The sequence below is a fragment of the Antrostomus carolinensis genome, unplaced genomic scaffold, assembly GCF_000700745.2.
Source record: "Antrostomus carolinensis isolate BGI_N321 unplaced genomic scaffold, ASM70074v2 scaffold9593, whole genome shotgun sequence".
NCBI lineage: Eukaryota > Metazoa > Chordata > Aves > Caprimulgiformes > Caprimulgidae > Antrostomus > Antrostomus carolinensis.
Window position 1 is genome coordinate 36596 of NW_010307226.1, and position 20138 is coordinate 56733.

A 20138-nucleotide genomic window follows, 5' to 3' on the forward strand; every position below is an offset into this window, starting at 1 on the left:
GAAGAGAGTATATTTGCTTATTCAATTTGTCTATCTGGTTTAACACTTTAAAGCCAATTTCAGCGGATTTTTTTCTTTAATTTTTGTGGTCTAATCCCACTCCTTCAAATCTGTACTTATGCATATGCTGACACGTTATGAGTCTGCCTGGGTCAGTGGGATAATCCAAAGTGAAGCATATAACATGAATATCTGCTGTATCATGGCCTCTGTAAATATTCCTTCACGTGAGTTTTTCACATAGCAACTAGGAAAGGAAAAGCACTTCTGAAAAAGAAAAAAAAAAAAAAAAAAAAGAAGAAAATGTGATTGCAAACCTACAGAAACTGGCCAACAACAGCTGTAGAATCCCAACCCATTTTTACTGCATTTTTATTACATTCTATTCCATCTCAAGTTGCTGTTATCTCCTGTAATTCATAACCAGGTCACCAGAGTTTAATAATGATAAAATCTATTGTTAATTGTATAATTATCATAAACAATAAGGCCTTAGAGCTTAAAAGTGAAATCAATGTTTTAACAGACAAATACCGTGCTTATCACGCTTTAAACACATAAATACCTTCGTAAAATATCCTAACTTTTTATATGCAGATCTTTCATATACACAGATTACCTTGGAAATGGAAGCCCTTCATTTATTCCCAGGCCAGGTTTATGAAATTAACTGCCAACTTAATTTCTCCCCGTGATCCTGCCAATGACCTTTTTCTTGCCCTGGCAGGATCATTCCCTCTCCAGGGATTAAAGGTGATTAAGGATCAGTGTCAGTTTAGTCTCACACATTTGCTATGCAGAGACGACAAACTGTGCCACAATGTGTTTGATTTATTTGCGCTGGTTTTGTGATAGAGGAACCCTGATTGGGCTCAAACCAAGGATCCAGAAAAGAGTGCTTTATATCTTTGGTAGCTCTTTAACCCAAAGTGTCACAGAAAGGACTTAATATCCTGCAGTTAAATTATTAGTTTTCACAAACAATAATGACTGAAATCAATCAAGCTTTTCAGTGCTTAGGGTTATTTAACCACCAACTCAACTAGCCAGTTGTTAGATGAATACCTGTGTCTATTGAGCTGAACTTCAAATGCACTGATATATTCACAATGCAGTCAAGCAAGTAACATAAGAAATAAAAGACTTCCCGATTTTGAAGAAACACACCTCTAGCAGCATTATTATTACTTTCTAAATATTTAAGAAATATATCCTAAATCAGTATGTTGGCAGTTGACTCTATGGAAATCAACAGAGCTATACTGGAACTTGGAAAGCTGTGCTCATTTCAGGGAAGAAAAAGGAGCCTAACTCGGGACAGATAAACTTTCTTTTTATACTTGAGTCTTCAAGCAATACAGAGATGACTGTACTTGGACTAAAATATGTGGTTTTCCTCAAGTCCTTTAACTTCTTAATTATGGAATATCCAAAGATCATTTCTTGCTTATTTGCAAGCAAAATATTAGATTAGGGATAGATTAATCATAAACTCACACTAGAAACTGAGGGGTCACATTATGTTGTCTGGGGAAATTCAAGATGGGTTGGAACTATGTCTGCATGGAAAGAAATCTTAAAAAAAAAAAAGACTTATACATGGTGCACATATCCCTAAAATATAAAAGAGGGTTAAGTATTTCTGACTTAACCCTGATAAACTTTGAGAGATATACATGCCCTTGTTTAATTTAAAAATCAACTTCATGTTGTGGTGCCATGACTAGATCTCGTTCTGTGTGGTTTTGCTCTGTAGTTGGTATCTTAATTACGTAAAAACAATATTGTATTCTTTGCTGGGCCGAGGAGATGAATTTACTGTGACAGAAAAAATAGAGAGAAAGAGATGCCATACTAATGAAACAACAGAGACAATAACAAAGAAAAAAATCCTTTTCAACTTCATTGGCTAATGAATTTCAGGAAATAATCAGAATAGTTTCTTTTCCAACAAAAATGAGTGGTTGTGAAGATAGCCCCAATCTGGACACTTTAATGGATGCACACACACATTCTTTAAAGCTTGTTCATCAGACTAAAATAAACATAAGACTACAAACAGTTACCCGAGCTCACTTCATTTCCTTACTGCTGCTGGCTTCAGATTATGTTGACCCTATCAACAAGATTGTGGCTGTAGGTGTAAATTTATTAAGTCCCACACATCAAAATATTGCTCTGTTTTGTAAGTTAGTAGGAGCTATGCTCTGGAAAGGGTACAGGGAGAAATATGAAGCCAAATTTTTACTTCAAGGTCCAGACAGCACAATTTCAACAGCATTAACCTTGGAAGAATATACTATATGATTTTCCAAAGTGGACAGATTCAAAGGAGAAGGAGACCTTCATCATGCTTCTCAAATGCAAGTCTGGTGCCACTACTCTTACCATATTTTGACCAACTGACCCCCTGAGCAGACGAATACAGAGAGTGGAGAGACTTCTTATGATGTCTTACCAAGACCACCATACACTAAGGTACTGTCTTTTTTCACCAAGAAATGAATAAACTTTCTTGAACTGGAGGAGTTTGTAAGAGACCAGTGATGCCCTCATGGCTCTGGCACAGGCTGTGGGTATTCTCTGCTTTTTTCTAGGGTATTCTGAGATCCAGCAGCAGGGCAAGTCTTTATCATCCCTCCTGGCCTCCCTCACCTGCCTGGCTCCCTTGATTCTGTTCCTCACTTAGAGAGAACATATGCTTTATATATTTTTTTCTCTTTGTATGTATTCTATTAGCTTCATTTTTCCTGGTTGAATGTCATTTAGTTAATTCATGGCTTTTTTCAGTCAAATAGCACTTTCCAGCTGGTCTCTATCCTCCCTTGTGTTTGAGGCATTTAATAAAAGACAGCTCATTATCATTAAAAGCCACTAATCTGAAGTGCAACTAGGCCTAGAAGAGATCGTTTTAGTTCTTCAAAAATCTTTTGCAACTCGCTCGTAACACAAAGGAATATTAAGAGGCAGAAATAATCAGAACCTGTAAAGTAAATCCATTTTACAGCACATATGATGCAGTTCATAGGATACGGCCTGTTACAGTAAGAACCTGTCGTGGTCAATAAATTAGCAAGTGCCAACAAACACACTGTAAGTCAACAAAAATTTAGAACTCTCTCAATGAACTACAATCAAAATTTAGAGCTACATACTACTACAAAAGCCTCAAGTCTTTAAGCTTCTGTCTTTAAGAACGATGCCTTTACTAATTGGCAGACTTTGCTATTGCAGAATTTTTGCCCCTTTCTTGGAAGCATTTTATTCTGACTATTGCTGGAAATGAGAGGCTGGACAGGATGGACTTTGGACCTCATTTTCAGATATTATTTCCTATGTAACTCAACAGTGTATCTCAGTTAGTATTAATGATGCTTACATTCATCCAATTGTGAATTAATTTTTCAGCAATATTTGTCACCATCTCTAAGAAAATATACTGCTAGGTTAGCATTGTGCTATCAGGGTCACAAATAATGAACATCAATTCTAGTAAATTCAGCTAAAAAACTGAAGACAGGCTACAATTTGCTTACTTAGTTCACATTTCTTATGTAGAAGTCTGAAAAAAGCTCTTTATTAGTTTGCCTTCTCTGATGTTAGAGACTTACAGGTTTACTCTTAAATCCAGGACATGGTATAGTTCTTCCAAAAATGGCTTGATGGTTTAGAAAATGAAGGGTTACTGTTTACCTTTAGCTATATCATCATCAAGTACTCATTCATTATAGAACATTCTGTTCTGTTGTTCTATAAACAGCACTCTATAAAGAACATACTTCCACACTGGTTTGCTTTTGATAGCCTTTACTCTTTTCACTGATCAATACCTTTGTAAAACTCCTTTCCTAGTCTATCTTAGTCCCCTCCAAACATTTAAAGCACCATCTTTCGCTTTGACTTATAAATTTCTCAGCTTCTGCTTTGACAATTGTAAAATCAAATTTCCACCATCTGCTTTCTGCAACCAAACTGTTGCTGCTTTTGCAGGCATAAATATGGGATATATCTGCACCATTATACTAAATGGAGCCAGGAAGTTATATGAAGAATATATATATATTTTGTGGCCCTGAGGCCAACTGGAATAGAATGGCTTGTTTTCACATAATTATTTTTTTTAATCTACCCAAACTACTTATTGGGAAGAGTGCGTGGCAGTGCTAACTTCTGAACTGCACGTGGACACTAGGAGAATGCTAGTTGGAAGAGGCTAAAACCATATCCGTAAATTAATTAATAATAAAACAGTATGGATGATCATACTCCAATGCTACCATGAGTCTTGCAGTCATTTAGCTTATTATTTCTTTAGCTTACTTAGCTAGAGTAACCATACCTACCTTTGGCAGGTCCTACTATAACATTTCTGTATCCTGCATTCAACCTGCAGAATGCAGATTCATTCAGACATTCAATCAGACATTTTCTGAACTTTCAGATCCGGTGTTTAATAAATCCTGGCTTTTTTTTTTTCCTTATATTTTGGTTTCCTCAAGCATTCTGTATTGCCTCTGTTCATCTGTTCTGGTTGATTCTTGATATGGTAAATTGTTCCTCATTAGTGCTCTCAAATTCTGGATGCTACTCTTGCATCTTTGGTTAGTGTGTATGAAATTGTAGGGCTGGAAGGGATCTCCATTGTTTTTTTTGTCTTAAGGAGAATCAATTATATTGTGTCATTTTCAGTAGATATTTACCCATCTTGTCCTTAGGAAGCAAAGATGATGAAAGCTTCATTATCTTTCTTGGAAATCCAGTCTAGAATTCCATTCTTATCATTAACTAAAATCTAATATGCATCACCTTTGTTGCAATCTACTCCATTACACATTACCTCATCTACCATGGACACACGGATGAAATTATTCTCTTTATGTGAAAACTCCTACCATGTCTTTCAGTTGTCCCTTGTTTAGTCTAAACGACCCTAATTTAGTTTTTTTTTCCTTGAAGGTCATAATTTCTTGATATCTGTCCTGGGACTCACCTGATTAAATGTGTATATCTAGTGTTTAATTTTTCTCCCTTCATAATCAATGGAAAGACCACAATTCATCTCATCCTAAATAGTCACCTAGACAGACTAGACAAGTGTTACATGTATCTCTCCACTGACTATGACAGGATTTTAAGAGGATTAGTGGATGTAGAGCTCAGTGTTGTAGACATGTTAAATATTTCTGTCCTAGCAAAAATGTTACCCTTTTGTTAATATATTCAGACAATCTGCCTCTCATCTTCAAATCCACTGCATCAAACTGCCAGATATTCTCTGACAATTGCTTTCTCCACTTTATATATATGTGTGTGTGTATGTGTGTGTGTATATATATATATATAAAAATATATATATGAAAGGTAATGCATGATGAGAACTAGCAGAACAGTCTCTATGTTGCCAGATTCCTTCCTCTACAGACATCAAGCATACCACATACTGCACACTTCTGATGGCTCAGAAGTTTCTCAGAAAAAGTCTCATGAATCCATCTGTCATGGTTTGGTGGACCTAATATTTAACATGTCTCCCTGTCTTTAACATCTGGATGTAAAGACAAGCCCACACATCCTCTCCTTTCTCCTTGCCCTTCTTTCCTAAGCAAGTTAATGTCCCTTCATATTGATACTCTAGTTCTGTCAGTTATCTCACCTATGTCGGTTAAGACAATTAATTAATAGTTTTGGTAATTTATAAAGGCTTGCAACAGTACTTTATTTTCCATATTTGTCTACCATCATTTTAGATCCTTCACAAGCACACTTTTGCTCATAATGATATAGAAGATTTTTTTGTCTTTTCCTTTAAGCTCAACCTCAAGCCTTCTTTACGAAATCTTTTAATGTTAATCACATTTCATGGCCAAGGAAGCCAAAGCCCTCATGACATTGATCTGACTGACCGTGCTCCAACCTCTGTACACCTGTGCATACTTGCAAATATTCTTTTGAGGAAGTGCAGTGGTTTTAATAAACCATGTCTTATGCCCTGTGAAAAACAAGCAAAGTCATTACACTGTCATTAGTCTCTTACTCTCTATAGCTTGTTTCCCATGTTGACACTGCAGTTTCTCAGGACAGTTCTGACGTTCTGCCTCGCAAAACTATCATTTACTGTCAAATTTTTCACAGAACACATCTTCTATTTCACCATTTGCCATTTAACTGCTATTACTGAAGTTTCTTTAGACTGTTGTTTGTGTTGGCTAAGGACAACAGCAGAGACTGGGAACACATTTTGTCAGGTACTGGCAGTACTGCACATAGAAAAGCCTGAAATGATGCTCTTGTCACACAAGGGACTCCCACAGAACCTTCACAAATTCTTCGTCTCCTTCTCCCAGAAGGCTTCACAGATGATTCCCTCAGTAAATCTGCCTGGCAGCAGGATAATTTCACAATAATTTGGTATTAAAAAATGCTTGAGAAATACTTTAAATATGCAAAACATTGGCAAGTTTTAATTCCCATTCCTGGCCTGAGTAAAGGTAAACTGGACAATATCCAAGTAAATTGATAATTTGATGGTAACTATAGGAAAAGGGAAGAGTCCTGACTGCCTCATTGGATCCTTTTTTGTAACTAAGAATTAATTATAGTGTGTGGGAGTGCTAAAGGTCCCAGACAGGGGTTGGCTTCAGTGTGTCAGAGGTTATTCAAACTATCAGAAAAAACATTGTTTCTGCTCCACAAATTTTACAGTCTACATCTAAATCCAAATGACTTCTAAATGATTATTCAATATTGAGTTGCAGATATGCATGCAGAGTTCTGCTTGTCTTCCTGAGGGACTACAAGCAGAGGGTAGAAGAAAGTAATTTGACTTCATTGGGACAATTATTGCCAAACACTACTATTTTCATGTGCAACAGAGTACATAGATAGTTTGACATGCTGTTACACAACTCTTTCAAAAGTCCTCCAAACTCTAAAGCAAAATTGCTTACACTGTCAAATGCTGAATCAATTCTAGGTTGGATTCCCAAGCTAAATTGAAATGCTCTGCAAAAAGTAGACTGAACTTTTGGAAATAAGTTTTCCTCAGGGAATCTACTACTATCTGGTCACATTTTTTTCCTGCTAAGTAAAAAGTTAAAAAGTAAACCTGTAAGGTTCTTCAGGAGTGTAATACTATTTTCCTTTCCAGTTTATCCTTTGCTTTTGAGGAAGCAATCTCTGTCATTCCTCAGAAGGAGTCATCAAACAGTGGCAAGAACTAATAATACCAAACAGCAGTGTAATTTCCTATGGGGAAAACATATTTTCTACCGGTAATTATTGCCAACAGCAATCTTGGAAATATTGTATAACTTATTGTTTAAAACATCAAACAGAAGGAACTGCTTAGTATCAAGGATGACTAATGCAGGAACATGTGCTTCCACACATGCACACACACATTAGATAAAATGTTGATGTTTAGAGGTTTACAAGATGTAAATATTGACTTTGGGTTCTGCTTAAGTTTACCCTTGAATTTAGAATGAAAACATGCCAGTTAATATATAACCATGACTGACACAAATACGCAGAAATAGCTGCAATTGTTGTGACGGACTTCTCCAATGTGCTTGGTATTATAGTTGCAGGAAGATCTGAACTATACAAGAAAATCAGTCAGCTATGCTCGAGAAAGCACCATAGAGGCTGAAGGCAAAAATAAAAAGTTATTCAACAATTATACCCAGGTGCTTTACAAATGATAGATGCTTTGTTGAGGAGTGAGAAAAACACTCATTTACTTTGTGTGATGAAGCATGTGCAGGTGAAGTGGGGTGTGTGATGGAAACCCAAATACCTATGGCCTTAATCCTGCCTAAGTTACTTTGGAACAACTCCCATTATCTTCAAATGACAGAACTATCCCTTAGGTGGACATATTAATCTCCAGTTTAAGCTCTCGCATACCCTAGCAGATGGCCGTGATGATGGGATTTCTGCTAGGGTCCAGATTTTTCGTTGGGGAAAGTGTTTGCTCTCTTCCCCTGCAAAAGGGGCATAGAAGGGTCTGATGTAGGTGGTGCTCAGGCCCACAGGGAGTGGCCATGATGGACAACGTCTGCAGCAATTGAGCATCTCCACTCTTCGGTTCTTGCTTGAGCTCTATGGGAATTAATGCTTTTCTAGACAAGGGTTTCTGCCTGTGAGTAGCTACATGGAGGTCAGTTTAAGTGCTTTTCTGGATGTCATGCTTTAACCCCACCCAGCAACTAAGCACCACACAGTTGCTCACATACATCCCCTTGATGGGTAAAAGTGAGAAAACTCATGGGTTGAGATAAAGACAGTTTAATAGGTAAAGTAAAAGCCAGGCACACAAGCAAAGCAAAACAAGGAATTCATTCACTGCTTCCCATGGGCAGGCAGGTGTTCAGCCATCCCCAGGAAAGCAGGGCTCCATCACACCTAACGGTTATTTGGGAAGACAAACGCCATCACTTCGAAAGTCCCCCTCTTCCTTTTCCCTGCAGCTTTATATGCTGAGCATGACATCATATGGTCTGGAATATCCCTTGGGTCAGCTGGGGTCAGCTGTCCCAGCTGTGTCCCCTCCCAGCTTCTTGTGCACCCCCAAACTACTCGCTGGTGGGGGGTATTGAGAAGCAGAAAAGGCCTTGACACTGTGTAAGCCCTGCTCAGCAATAACTAAAATATCTCTGTGTTATCAACACTGTTTTCAGCACAATTCCAAAATATGTCCCTATACCAGCTACTCTGAAGAAAATTAACTCTATCCCGGACAAAACCATCACACTGGATTAGAACTTGACACTGACTCTTTCTTGAGGAACCCTGATGAAATTCAGTGACTGGACCACCCCTCCTTTGAATGAGGCAAATTTCCTCTCAGGTGGAGTGGCTTTGATTGGTATGAAAGGTGAACTTCATACCACCCTTTGTTAAACATAAACCACTGTTTTTAAAGTTCATTTTAAATACATCTGACCATTGGACTAACCAGCAATCTCCTGCACCACTGGGTTTGCTCAAGATAAGCCAGCACCTCCTCCACAGATCCATGAAGACTCCGGAGGCATTTTCTTCTTGTCAATATTGTCATGTTAAAGAATAAGGCAAGGGAGATGGTGAGCGCTGGTGGATATTTTCACAACAGGAAGCAGTGGCAAATCAGACTGCAGTATTTTTTAGATGACTGTAGGAATTACATCCAGACCAGTGTCCCCATTAGGCACATGGGATGACAGGTATTGCATTAGTTAGTGGTTTTGTAAATGTAATTCTCTCAAAAAAACTTATTTCAAGACACAAATGCCTGCAGTTTATCCATGGGTATGGATATACAGTGTCTTTAAGAGCTTTGCTGGGTGCATGACAAAGGAGTTTGATGAATCAAGCTAAATTTCCAATCAGTAAACACAGCTCTACTTCAGATAATCCCTGAGGGAGTTTAGACAGGCACCTCTGAGACAGAAGGTATGAGTCTACTGCAGAAGGGAATCCTTCCTCTGATTCCAGCGGGCTTTGTATTGGGACCAGGGAAAATAAAGTGCCAATTTGCAGATGAGTAACTGGCACTGGCTAACACAAAGCAACTGTAGCTGCTAGCACTCAACCCGCATATACTTATTTTCAACATCCTTTCTGCTTTGTTGATGTTACCCCTTCCTTTTTCATGCCATTTGCAACACATCATTAGACTTGCTGCAAATTTGTGGGAGTAAAATGTATCCCTGGGGATGAAACCCCACCAGAGGTGAATAAACAAACTCCCCTTCCCCAACCAAATGCCAACTGCGCCTCACATTTCATGGAAATCATCAACAGTTCCAGTATCAAAACATTCACGCCTTATGAGTAATATTTATGATGGGAGTTTTTTACATTGGGTTTTCACTCCAAGAAGAAAGAGAAGAATAATTAACAGAAATGAACCCAATGAGAAGTTTCCACATTATTACTATTATTTTCACAAGGCTTTCACAGGAAAGTAAAAGCTTTTGCAAGTAATAAAAGTCCTTGTTAAACATCTTTCTTTCTTTCTTTTGGAAATGGGGTAAATTATGAAGCAGATTGACTTTAAAAAATAAACAGGACTATAAATACATAAAAGTCACTGCCTTCCTCCAGTAATTTGATATGAGCATTCTACTCTGAAATAAGGAAAAGTTTAGTTCACTCACAGAAAGAATAAAGCAGATGTGAGGTTTTTCCGTCAGCTTAAGTGCTGCCTTGGTAAGGTGAGTTGTCCGACTACATTAAACAAACATTTTAGTCAGGCATCACACAGGAAAATAAACAGTAGCAGAGGAAACATGAAAATATTAAAGGCTGTTATTCTTTGGCCCCTTTTCCTGCGAAGCAGGTGATAAAATATTACTGTGTTTCCACAGGTAAGGAAACACGCTCTTAAACACTTTGCAGAAATACATATTACGATCATCACTTAAAATGTCAGAAGTGGATGGGACTCAACTGTGACAACACACAGAAGCCTGCTGAGAAACTCTGCAGAAGCAGAGGATTTAGCATGCTGGGTCAGACTGCTGGGCTACCTACAGCAGCCTTCTGACCCTTGGCAATATCTGGCAGAAGCAATTCAGATACAGGCAAAAAGCATTTTGTAAGAGACAACTGTAGAGTTACCTGATTTCAGGAAAGACGACTTCTCTTGTACCCTAATTAGTCAGTCTCTTCTCCCAAGTAACAAAAGACAAGAGGAAACAGCCTCAAGTTCATCAGGGAGGTTTAGACTGGATATTAGGCAAAATTTCTTAACCAAAATGGTTGTCAAGCATTGGAATGGGCTGCCTAGGGATGTGGTTGAGTCACCATCCCTGGAGGTATTTAAAAGACCTGTAGATGTGGTGTTTAGGGACATGGCTTAGTGGTGGACTTGGCAGTGTGACATTTACAGTTGGACTCAATGATCTTAAAGTTCTTTTCCAACCAAAACAATTCTATGATTTGATGATTCTATTCTAATTAGTTAGATGCTAGTAAGAGGGAGGGAGATTATCTGCTGTATCATTTTGACCTCTTTCTGCCCCATTAAGTATCAAAGAAAGCACACAGGAAGGAGAGGTCTACCGAGCTTCATTCTTTTTGCTCACCTGTGATAAACAACATTACCACTGTCCAGATTTAACATTATTTAGTTTACACAGATATAATTTACTCACCAGTCAGTAATTTCTGTTCTTCATGAAATTCTGTCTAGCTATATATCATGTCTGAAATTCTATACCTATTTAATTATAAAAGTAGAAAAATATCATTTGAAATGATTTCTGCATTATAGCTAGAAGTTATCTAAACTTAAATTTATCAGAAGAAACAAAGCAATGACTTTTTACCACCAGGGCTTTGGTTTCAGTCAGCCTGGAAAATCAACTTGAAAATTTACTGGTCTAGGTTTAAAGATCTGCACAGTTGCCCAGTGGCAGGGGGGGAGGAAAAGCTTTTATTCTCCTGCACACTATGAAAAATGTAGTTGTGAGACTGCAAGGTGCTACCTGAAATCCTTTGTGGCATCAGTTTGTCTCTATTAAAAAGTGCAGTGCATTTTTAAATAGACTGTCAGCCTGTTTAGCCAATGTGGTTTGTGGAAGCTGCTCATGACTAACATATGCATATATACATAAGGTTAAACTAATGGTTAAGCAGGTTCAATAAACTGTTGCCCTAAGATGTAGGTCTACGCACAGATTTGCTGCTGATCAGCTATACTGATACCGGGCAATAGCTCATTGTTTGTCTTGAATGTCAGATCCTTTTTTAAAATGTGCTGGTGCAGTGTTTGAAATAATAAAACTTAGATGAGAATATAATGTGCAACTCCCTCTTGGCCTTGTGTGTCAATGGAGAGTTTTAGTTCCATATGACAAAATTAAAAGAGCTCTGCTTTCTGTGCTTAATTTAGAGGTGCTCATCATATCTTCTGTTACTTTTAGGAGTCAAATTTTAATTTCAATGCAAGAAAAGAACACCATTTTAATTTAAAATCAAAGAAAGGAAACTAAACTAAATTTTATCTATGTGGTTATATAGCTTTTTAAAATACTCTTTAGGGGTACAAAACCCTCTTATTTCACCATGTCAGGTGAATTTGTTTATCAAGTTCTTATCTAATACTTTAAACACTGTTTTTAACTCTGAAAAATAGGAGCAGAATAGATGGAGGAGCTATTGAGTGCCATGAACACACCACCATGCACTGTCCTTACTCAAGTACTTCAGTTAGATGGGTATTTCTACAGCATTTTAATCCCAAAAAAGTATTCTCCAAAAATTTCCCACCTTACTTGTCAGAATATTGAGGTGGAAATTTAAAATTATTTTTCAAAGAAGGTAGGAAACAAACAACAGGACTCTCACTAGAAACCAGCAGCTGTAAATTCCAATGCAGCCAAAGCATGGGATATCTGACTGTCCTTCTGGCAGTGAGAGTACGTGCTGCATGGATAATTCAGATCACATTGTTTTCTGATGTCTGCAGCAAATTGAGTAGCCAGTAAAGAGAGCGGGATTTATATCTCCTCTAATTTCAGGTATCTAATAGAAAGAGGGTCCCTTTGAGGTCAGTAAAGAGAAGCAGTCATCTGTAGGGTGTGATTCACCTGTCCTGGTTTAGATGCCAATTATTTGAACAGCACAATGTCTGCAGTGGTCAGGTGAAGACCACCCATAATGTCCTATTTAAAATCTCCCTGATTAAGAAAAGAGAATTGGAATAGAAGCAGATCTCAATGATTCAATCCCAGAATGCAATTTTCCAGTTGACTCTTTGGAGATAAAATTTTAAAATTACTTAGTTAATGTAAAAGCTTATGTTCCATTTTCACAGCAACTGAAAATCTACATTTCAGTGGCTTTTGATAAAAATTTATCTCACAGATCCTATTTGACAGTTCTGCAAATTTTATCCTACGAGAAAGCTTTTGACTGTATGGCCCGTCAGGCGTGTAATTCTGTCATCCTGTACAGCCAACAGAGAGAAACAGCTACTGCTGGGAGACAAGCCTCAGTGCCTCATTTGGGACTCTGCTTTCCTATGCAGTGCTGTGGGCGTAAGAGTGGAGTGCCTGAAACTGCTTTAGCCCTTTTTACTCTGTAAAATGAGAGAATTTTAAACACTCCACATGAAATCTGAATGCCTCCACACTTGGAACAAGATAAAATTTGAATCCAAATTCTTAAGTTTAATCTTAGTTCCTTGTCTTCTTACAACATCTCTTGGACGCTTAAAATGAACCAGAAATCTACCATTTCCTGACTACATTTGTGTGACAGCCTAAACCCATCTGAAACCCTCATTTCAGGTTCCTGAGTCCCCTCCTTCCCAACCTGCCTGAACTGCACAAAGCCGACCTCCCCCTGCCCCAGATCGCCGTGCTCCCCTGCTCCCTGAACAGGTTAAACAAACAGGGAGATTCCTCCAGGGAAGTCACAGGTTCAAGATCACAAAGGACTCACCTCGTTTGGGCCAGTTGGAGGTTTTTCTTGCTATTGTGCTTATCTGTATCTTCACTGTCATCCAGACGTTAACCTCTGACCTGAGAGCCCGCCTCTCGAAAAAGCCTTGCGGTGTTTACCCATTATGTCATGTCTGTGCTTTTGTGGAAATTTTACAGAAACAAATGGAGGAAGTTTGCCAGTCAAACGGCTGGACAATAAATCCTGTCCTGTGTAGATAGAATGGCTTACTGTCACTGTAAGTCTGCTACTGGCATCTGTCACCAAAGAAATGTTTACAAATTTCAATGCACTGAAGTGCCAAAGTATTCCAGCACTGCAGGACTGTACATGACTGGCTGAACAGCCACCACTGTGCTAGATAGGGGTATCCTTGTTTTGCTAGCCTGAATAAACAGAGTGACAAAGTTTCAGATAGCTCAAGGTCACTAACGTCCAATTTTTCTGTCTATTCACCTCCTAGCTTTAGAAATACAAGTACCTAAATGCTCGTTTGGTCTTTGTAATGCTTCTTCTGCCCTAAGATATCTTTGCTAGAAGTTTAATCTAGGGTAGGCAAACTGCCTTCAGATCCCTTTGCTTATTTCTAATAGTTTCTTTATCACTTACACACTATGTCTTCCCAACCTTCCCTACAACCCATTTTCTTCACAGTCCCTTCTGTCTCTCCTTTCTGCATTATTTCCCCTTTGGGACAAGGTGTTATGTTACTTTTCTGCACAGTGTTATCACAATGCCTTCTGCTGGGTGACTGGGGCATCTATGTACCATCAACTATAGAGTTAGGACAAAGCAAAGATAAGTTTAGATAAGAAGCAGGAACAAACATAATAAAGATATTAGGAAGAAACTCTTCACTGTGAGGGTGGTCAGACACTGGAACAGGTTGCCCAGGGAAGTTGTGGATGCCCCCTCCCTGGAAGTGTTCCAGGCCAGGCTGGATGAGGCTTTGAGCAACCTGGTCTAGTGGAAGGTGTCCCTGCTGATGGCAGGGGGGTTGGAACTGGATGATCTTTAAGTTTCCTTCCAACCCAAACCATTCTATGATTCTATAATTTGAAACAGTCGGACAGATAGGTAGTATAATTCCTCTTTTACTGACTCTTTCAACCAAGGGCCTGATTCTGCTTCACTGAATGGAGTTTTTCACTCTTGATGTCAACAGGAGCAGCACTCAGTCTTAGAGTTCCGCTATAAATAAGTTTTCAAATCTCATTTCCTTTCAGAGGAGTGAAAACATTGTTGTGACTAAGCTTTGGATGTGGTAACAAATCCCTGGCAGGTTGGTTTGTTTTAACAGACGTATTAGTTTTAAGGAAACATTTACCATCTTTTCTGCCCTTAATCACAGTTTTTATTGCAATTACAGTAATGCAATACATTTACATGCCAAAGGCAATATGTGTATTTTTAATGAGTTGACATGCAACCTTCCTGGAGAGGAGAAACAACTTCATTTACTGAACATTTCGGAACCATATCTAGCAGTTTATTAAGGGACAAGGAATCCATCAGAAAAACATTTACCACAAATTCAGAGGCTTCAATAACTCACTGATGAGTGGTCCCACAAGACAGACTCAGTTGTCGTGCTGGGTTTCAGAAAATTTTTGCTGAATGGCAACATTTTCTATTGTCCGCAGACAATACAAGAGAAGGTTAACAGGCAATATCCGGAAAGCCCTAATATTATTAATCCACACATGTGGTCCCGAGTCACTGGGCTGTAAAACATCAACACTTTCCAAAGACAAAACCAAAGGGGGAATCTGCTCAAGAGGGATGATATCACAAGCCCAAAGGAACTACTTGCATCAATAAGGCCTATTTATGCAAGTTTTACAAGACACTCGCTCACAGGGGTTTTCATTCTGGTATGATGAATCCAGTCAAAAAACTAAATATAGGCAGAGATCACATCCTACGAGTACAAGCGCCTTCAGCCTGGCTTCTTGCCTCAATTCACCTTACAGCTTGGACATAGATCAGACACTGGTGCACACAGCAAATCACAACTGGCTGACACACACACATCAAGTGGGTTCATTCACCTGGGGACTAAAGAGTTCAGAGAGCCAGGCTCCAACAGCAGCACACAAAATCTGTTCTGTCAAATTATTCCTGCCACTGCTGTGGTTTGGGCCAAGCAGCGCTCACAGACAATGGCTGGCCATGCTTTTTTGGAGGTTAATGCAGGCCAAGGACCATTTCCAATACAATCCTGGATGTGGATAACCTGTTTTGAGAGGTAAAAGTTTATCTGTGGGGACCAGAGAAGGATTCCTGGCTTGTGGAGATGTGACCCCACAGACCTTCACATGCCTTTCTCTGAGACTAAATTATCAGAGGAAGAAGCCTGAAAGCCTAGAGCATGTGTGACTGACTGCAGATTTGCTTTCTCTTTGATCATCATAAAACTGCCAAAAATTAATAGGAATTGAAGCAACAGACCATATGACTCCCATCAGAAGTTTGCATTATCAACCGGGAGCGTGATTTCGTCAGGCACAGCGTACTGCAGCGGAGCGACTGTCATTAGGCCGGGTTTGTACAACATGAACGGGGCTGTCTGGGTTTGGCAGGAAGAACCCTCACTGCCCATCCCACTCTCGGTCTCTGTGCAGTCCCACAATGAGCTTCCAACACAGGCCAACACAGCCACAGCTATCCACGAAAGGGACAGGACCTTGCTGCAATCACACAGTCACTCTGGCACATCTGTTTGGATGATTAGTAGGTAAAATTTAACTGATAGAAGACAGAGCACAACTAGAAATGTAGGAATGTGTTTTTACTACTATTAATGCAATCAAAACTTCCTTCTTGCTGTTATTACTGTGTTAGCACGTCAATTCTATTCCAAATTGTTTTCAACTGCTAACTTACCAAAATACCTGGAGTATAGCACAATCCATGTTCTGGTTTTCATTCCATATGTAACATAATTTATCTGAAATTATTCCCTTTCTTAAAGCTGTTTCTCTTGTTAGAATGTGCAAAATATGCGTACAATATGCACTGGAGGAATGGTTATCTTCTGTCTTTCTCCATATGCCCCAAAAAGTGCTGAAATTCTTCTATGCATAAAATAACTTTTACATGTCTTTGTAGGCTGAAGGCCCTTTTCTGAATTTACCAACATTCCAATTCAGATGACAAAATCTATAGAGCTGGTTAAATCACAGCTTTAAAAAACAGATGCAAAGAATCGTTTGTGAAACTGGTTACTGATTTATTTTCATCATCCAATATGAATGAAATGCAAAAAGTAAGTAGGCATAAGTAACATACACTAGATTGTAAACCAGTGTTCTTAATCATCTGAGATACTGTTAGTAGTAGAGGTCAGAGTTTTCTTCAGAAATATATATTCTTTGGGGAAATATTTTATTTCTTATTTTCCCCTTAAGACTTTTTTTCAGAATTGACTAATTTGCGACTTTCCTGTAGCCATTTAATTTGAGAAGAGATTACTCTTCTTCAAAACTTACTCATGCTTTAGTATTCAACTTTTGCCCACAAAACTACATCGACATTTACTAAATAAGAACAATACAAAAGTTGGTGTAACAAATTAAAGAAAAAAGCGCTCACCAATACAGTCCACACTGAAGAGATTTACGGAGGTTGTTATGGAAGATTCATCACAGCTCTTCATTCCTCGCAGAGCAAACCGCACCAGGGAGGCTTTGACTCCCTCGGGTAGGAAGGACAGCAGGTAGACGGGCATGTACAGAACATAACGGAGTTTGCACAGCAAAGGGGTCATGAGCTTTCCTTGAGGGGACTGAGCCATACGCTCTATCGTTGGAAACAGCAGCACAGAGCGAAGAACCTGTCAGGCCATAAGAAAACAACAGTCAGCAAAGTCCTACAGCACCACAGCCCAGCCTAGAAGAACAAATTTTCAAATGAGTCTCTGAAACCCAGCTGAAATAAAGCTGGGTTTCCAGGCGCGTTGCACCTCAGACACAGTGGCAGGCTTTGCGGTGTGCCCAGGTTAAATTTTTTAAAAGATGAAGCAAACAAGAACGTGGTTATGAAAATGCTCAGATCTATCGGTTTTGAAACAGGGGCCTGGGAGGACAGCCACAGCCACGTGCTCCGGGACACAGGTGGCCCCACCAGAGAGCAGTAGGCAGGAACCGCTGTTTCAGTCCAGGAGGGTTTTTTACGTCAGGAAAAGCACACTGCTTCTTGTTTCATCTCGTAAACTGTTTTCTCTAAGCATATCAACCAACCGAATTAAAAAATGTGACAGTAACTTTTACAGTCTGACAACAAACAGGGTTTTCAGTTCGCAGTTCAATGCAGGTAAACTTGGTCTGAACAAGAGTCTAAGCACAGAGTCCTTTCACTAAGGCGTGTGCAGTGGTGCACGACACTGCTTTTTGTATGTTACAATAAACTAGACATATTCTAAGGCTGGAATTGTTTTATGTTATGATAACAGAATACACTGTAGCCTTAAAATAGAATGAAACTAATTAAAAATCCACCCACACTAACTAAAAGTGAATTAACACACCTACTCTCAATTATATTTCAGTGTTAAGATCAAACAAATATTCTAACAGGATACTTGCCACTCTTCTGGAAGTAAAAACATATTACAAGAATTCACATATGAAAAATCCTCAAAGACACACAATTACAGTACCTAACAGGAAAATCAAGAAGACAAAATAAGAGAGATTCTGGATGTTACATTTGCAGATAATTAGGTATAAAATGCTGTGCTTTGTTGGTGACTCAAAGTAAATAAAACAGATGTAGTTATACATGTGTCTGCTTACTGCACATATAATTCTACATATTGCACAAATCAGATTAATATTTTTATAAAAAATATTTAAAAACAATTGTCTCTAGCAGCAAATGAGACTCAGCTGATGTATGCCACTGCATCTGTGTGCAGCTACCCAGTGGAAGGCAGGACATGCCACCAAGAGATGCTGACAAGATCTGGGCACTATAACACAGCAAACAGAAGGAATTCAGGAACTGTCAGTAACTTGCCATACTGTACTTTTGATGGTATTTTAAAAGTAGACTTTGAAAGTGTTATTTATATCGAATACAGAACTATTTTAAGAAAATCTTCTACTTTCCAGCTGATACTACTTTGGTTTTAGACAAAGACATTCTCAGGGAAATCAATCCTGGGCCTCTCTTTATTAAAGGCAATCAGCAGCTGAAGTATAGGAATGCAGGACTTGAACTAAATTATATGGTAGTTTTGTGATATTTCAGCTAGGAGCTGAACTCAAACTGTTGTGATCTAAAGCAGATTTGACCTGTGTTCCCAGGCACACATTAATCCTTTGACATTACAGTTTATAGATACAGGATTAGTTGCTTGGAGTGCTGTACTAACCACTGAGGGAAGTTGCTAAATCTCAGAGGAAAAAGGACAAACCAAGAAAGCTGTTACAATGTCCTGTGCATTCCTCCATTTTTTAATGGCACACAAATTTAAAAGATGGTGGATAAGATGAAGGATAATTTTATTTAATTTATTTCTTTTTTTTTAATCTTTTGCAGACAATAATAGAGAAATGTAAAATCCATATTTTTAAAACATTTATCAACTATTTCTTAGTTTACTGCTGGTTTCCTGAGCCAGGACTTTGAAATGTGTGTTTGACTGCAGAACTGCTTAAAGATGTAGTTCAACTTCTTTGCAACACAACTGCAGATACAACAGATTTAACGTATTTTATAATAATGACACACATTTTCATAAAAAAGTATGTCATATTTGTGTCTTGAAATAAGTGAAGTAGAAACACACACATAAAATGAAGGAAATTAATGAGATTCAAATATTCAACATCAGTTAGTCATTTTTTTACTTTTCAAAAGCCAGGAACCTATCCAAATGCAACTTACACTAGCTAAAAGCCAGTGCATGGCACAGAATTTATATTCCAGTTACAACTTTCAGAATTATTATAAGACCAGACATTGTGAAGGTGGAGGACTTTGCCTCTCATAAGCACCAGTTACTGTCATTCCTATGAATGCCACGGTACATACCACTACATAAAGGCTAAAGGTTAATGACCCCTTTATTTATGGAAACCCTTCTTATCCTTAAGGATAGACATTTATTGTGATAACAATCATTCAAAATACAAAAAACATCACACATAACTAGATAGAAAAATCCAGATTCACCTTTTTCAAATTAGTCCCAATCCAAAGTCCAGTGATTTTTATCAGTTAAGCACATGGAAAGGCAGAGAGCTGGGCAACTAGAGACATTAGTCATGGAGACTCAAGTGGATCAGGGGACAACTGAAAGCTGGCCAGTGAATCTACTGAAGGCAACACGTCCCATGCCCACAAGTCGCTGACAGCTGTGGGTCACATCACCTACCCTTGCTGTGCTGTGGTCAAGCCAATAAAACTAGTACATGTATTCTTACATTACACTGGAATTGTCACTGTTGATTACTGTGACAATAAACAGAATTTGTAAAACTGTCATGCAACTTATTTAACAGTTATTTATTTAACATGCTATTACATTGCAAGATTTCAACACTCAGGATGACGCATATATTGAAGTTCAATGTGTAAGGCATAGATGCTCTTTGGCTTAGTCACCAGGCAGCTGCTTCTACTTTCACCATTAATTTTTAAATTCTTTAAAGTACACAGGGCTCAAGACCTGAATGGTCCAAAGGACTAAAATATGA

The 20138-nt window shown here is 38.5% G+C and overlaps 1 protein-coding gene across 1 annotated transcript in view; it reads right to left on the reverse strand.

Moving 5' to 3' along the window:
* LDAH (lipid droplet associated hydrolase) overlaps positions 1–20138 on the reverse strand; it is a 71187-nt gene that overhangs the window by 22133 nt on the left and 28916 nt on the right. Inside the window, exon 3 of the mRNA XM_010165353.1 lies at positions 17029–17269. Within this exon, the coding sequence (XP_010163655.1) occupies positions 17029–17269 (241 nt within the window). The remainder of the gene's footprint in view (positions 1–17028; positions 17270–20138) is intronic.